Source organism: Heteronotia binoei, chromosome 13, assembly GCF_032191835.1.
Source record: "Heteronotia binoei isolate CCM8104 ecotype False Entrance Well chromosome 13, APGP_CSIRO_Hbin_v1, whole genome shotgun sequence".
Classification (NCBI taxonomy): Eukaryota; Metazoa; Chordata; class Lepidosauria; order Squamata; family Gekkonidae; genus Heteronotia; species Heteronotia binoei.
The window spans coordinates 18,219,993-18,221,779 of NC_083235.1; the positions used below are offsets into that span (position 1 = coordinate 18,219,993).

Genomic DNA, 1,787 nt, shown 5'->3' on the forward strand with positions numbered 1-1,787 from the left:
TTTGTAGAAAACCCCCAGTAGGGGACTCATTTGCATATTAGGCCACACCCCCAACACCAAGCAACTGCTTTCCTGTGCGTTCCTGCTCAAAAAAAGCCCTGGTGCTACCCTAAACTTCTTGGAGGAAGCGAGGTCTACAAATATATTTGATAGACAGGTCTCAATGGCAACTTATTTTCTAAGAGAAGTCACTGATGTTCCAGAAACTGACTTCATTTTCCTTTGGATTAAATCACTGATCTTGTAAGATACTTTGGGGCAGTATCCCAACCATGTTACAGTGATAGAGAGAATAACTAAAATATATCCAAGATCTGCTAGCCCCTAAGTTGTGTGTTTCTCTTTCTTCCACAAAAGAAAATGGCAAAGCTCGATGTGTGGGATAGCAATGCCACCATGGTGACTGAGTTCACCTTGCTTGGGATTTCTGATGACCGCAGGACCCAGATGGTGTTGCTTGTGGTATTCTCTCTATTCTACCTTGCTACACTGTTTGGTAATAGCTTTCTCATTGTACTGATCATATTGAGCCCTCTTCTTCACACACCAATGTACTTCTTCCTCTGCAACCTCTCCTTCTTGGACATGTTCTACACTACCAGCAGCATCCCACAGTTACTGGTCAACTGCTTCTTCCACCGACTCACCATATCCTATATCCAATGCATAACTGAGATGTACGTCAGTCTCTTTCTTGGCATGGCAGAATGTTTCTTGCTGGCTGTCATGGCGTATGACCGCTTTGCCGCTGTGTGTAGCCCTTTGCGTTACACCATCATCATGAGTTGGAAGGCATGTATCCATTTGGCGGCCTCGTCTTGGGCTGGTGCCTTTTTCATGACGCTAATCCCCAGGCTATTTCAACCCACTCAGTTTTGTGGACACAACATCATCAACCACTTCATTTGTGAGCTGCAGGCGTTCCTCAAGCTGGCTTGCTCAGACACACGTGTGATTGAGGCTGTGGTCATGATCAACAGCCTTATTGTCCTTGTTGTGCCCTTCAGTTTCATCTTGGTGACCTATGGGCGCATTGCCCAGGCTGTGATGCGCATGCACTCAGCCAAGGGACGAGGCAAGGCTTTTTCAACCTGTGGGTCCCATCTGGTGGTGGTCAGCATCTTCTATGGATCAGCCCTCTCCATGTACTTGCGGCCTCAAGGCAAAACCATCTCTGACCTTGACAAAATTGTCTCCCTGTTTTATGGAGCGGTGACCCCAATGCTCAACCCTTTGATTTACAGCTTTAGAAATAAAGATGTGAAAGGAGCCTTTTGGCGACTACTTGGGAAGAAAATGAAGACTTTGCCCTCCTAACTGTACCTCCACATATAAGATGAAACAGAAGACAAGCAATGGCCACAGAGGCTCAACATCTAAACAACTGCCAAATGTATCTGAGCGAGAGAATTCTCCTAACCCTTTCCCGGCCAGATCCTCTGGCATGCAGAGTTACAATATCCAACAAATATGCTCTAGATACAACCCTGGGAAAAATCTGTCCAGAAATCACCTAATGTAAAGCCTTATTTACCTATGAGTTTGTGTACTATTTTATGACTCACAATTCAGAAAACCCTTTGTAGAGGAGGGGGACTAATAGCTATTGGTGGGGCCAGGGGATATCAACAAATCTTTGGGTTGACTTTTTATTGTAAGTATGGTGTTGTTCAATGCAGGGTAAATTGTGAAATATTCATAGTAGCTAAAGGATCAGAGAGAGGGTTGCAGAAGCAGAGAACCCACACACATGAACACAGTTACTGCAAAGCGGTTTACTCTACTGG

The 1,787-nt window shown here is 45.0% G+C and overlaps 1 protein-coding gene across 1 annotated transcript; it reads left to right on the forward strand.

The window, feature by feature from the left end:
* The first annotated feature begins 360 nt into the window (after nucleotides 1-360).
* Nucleotides 361-1,317, forward strand: LOC132581881 (olfactory receptor 13H1-like). The gene has a single exon (XM_060253301.1). The coding sequence runs from the start codon at nucleotides 361-363 to the stop codon at nucleotides 1,315-1,317; it is 957 nt and encodes a 318-aa protein (XP_060109284.1).
* The last annotated feature ends 470 nt before the right edge of the window (nucleotides 1,318-1,787 follow it).

Coding starts and splice junctions, on each gene's coding strand:
- LOC132581881 (XM_060253301.1), top strand. CDS start 361: ATGGCAAAGCTCGATGTGTGGGATAGCAATGCCACCATGGTGACTGAG.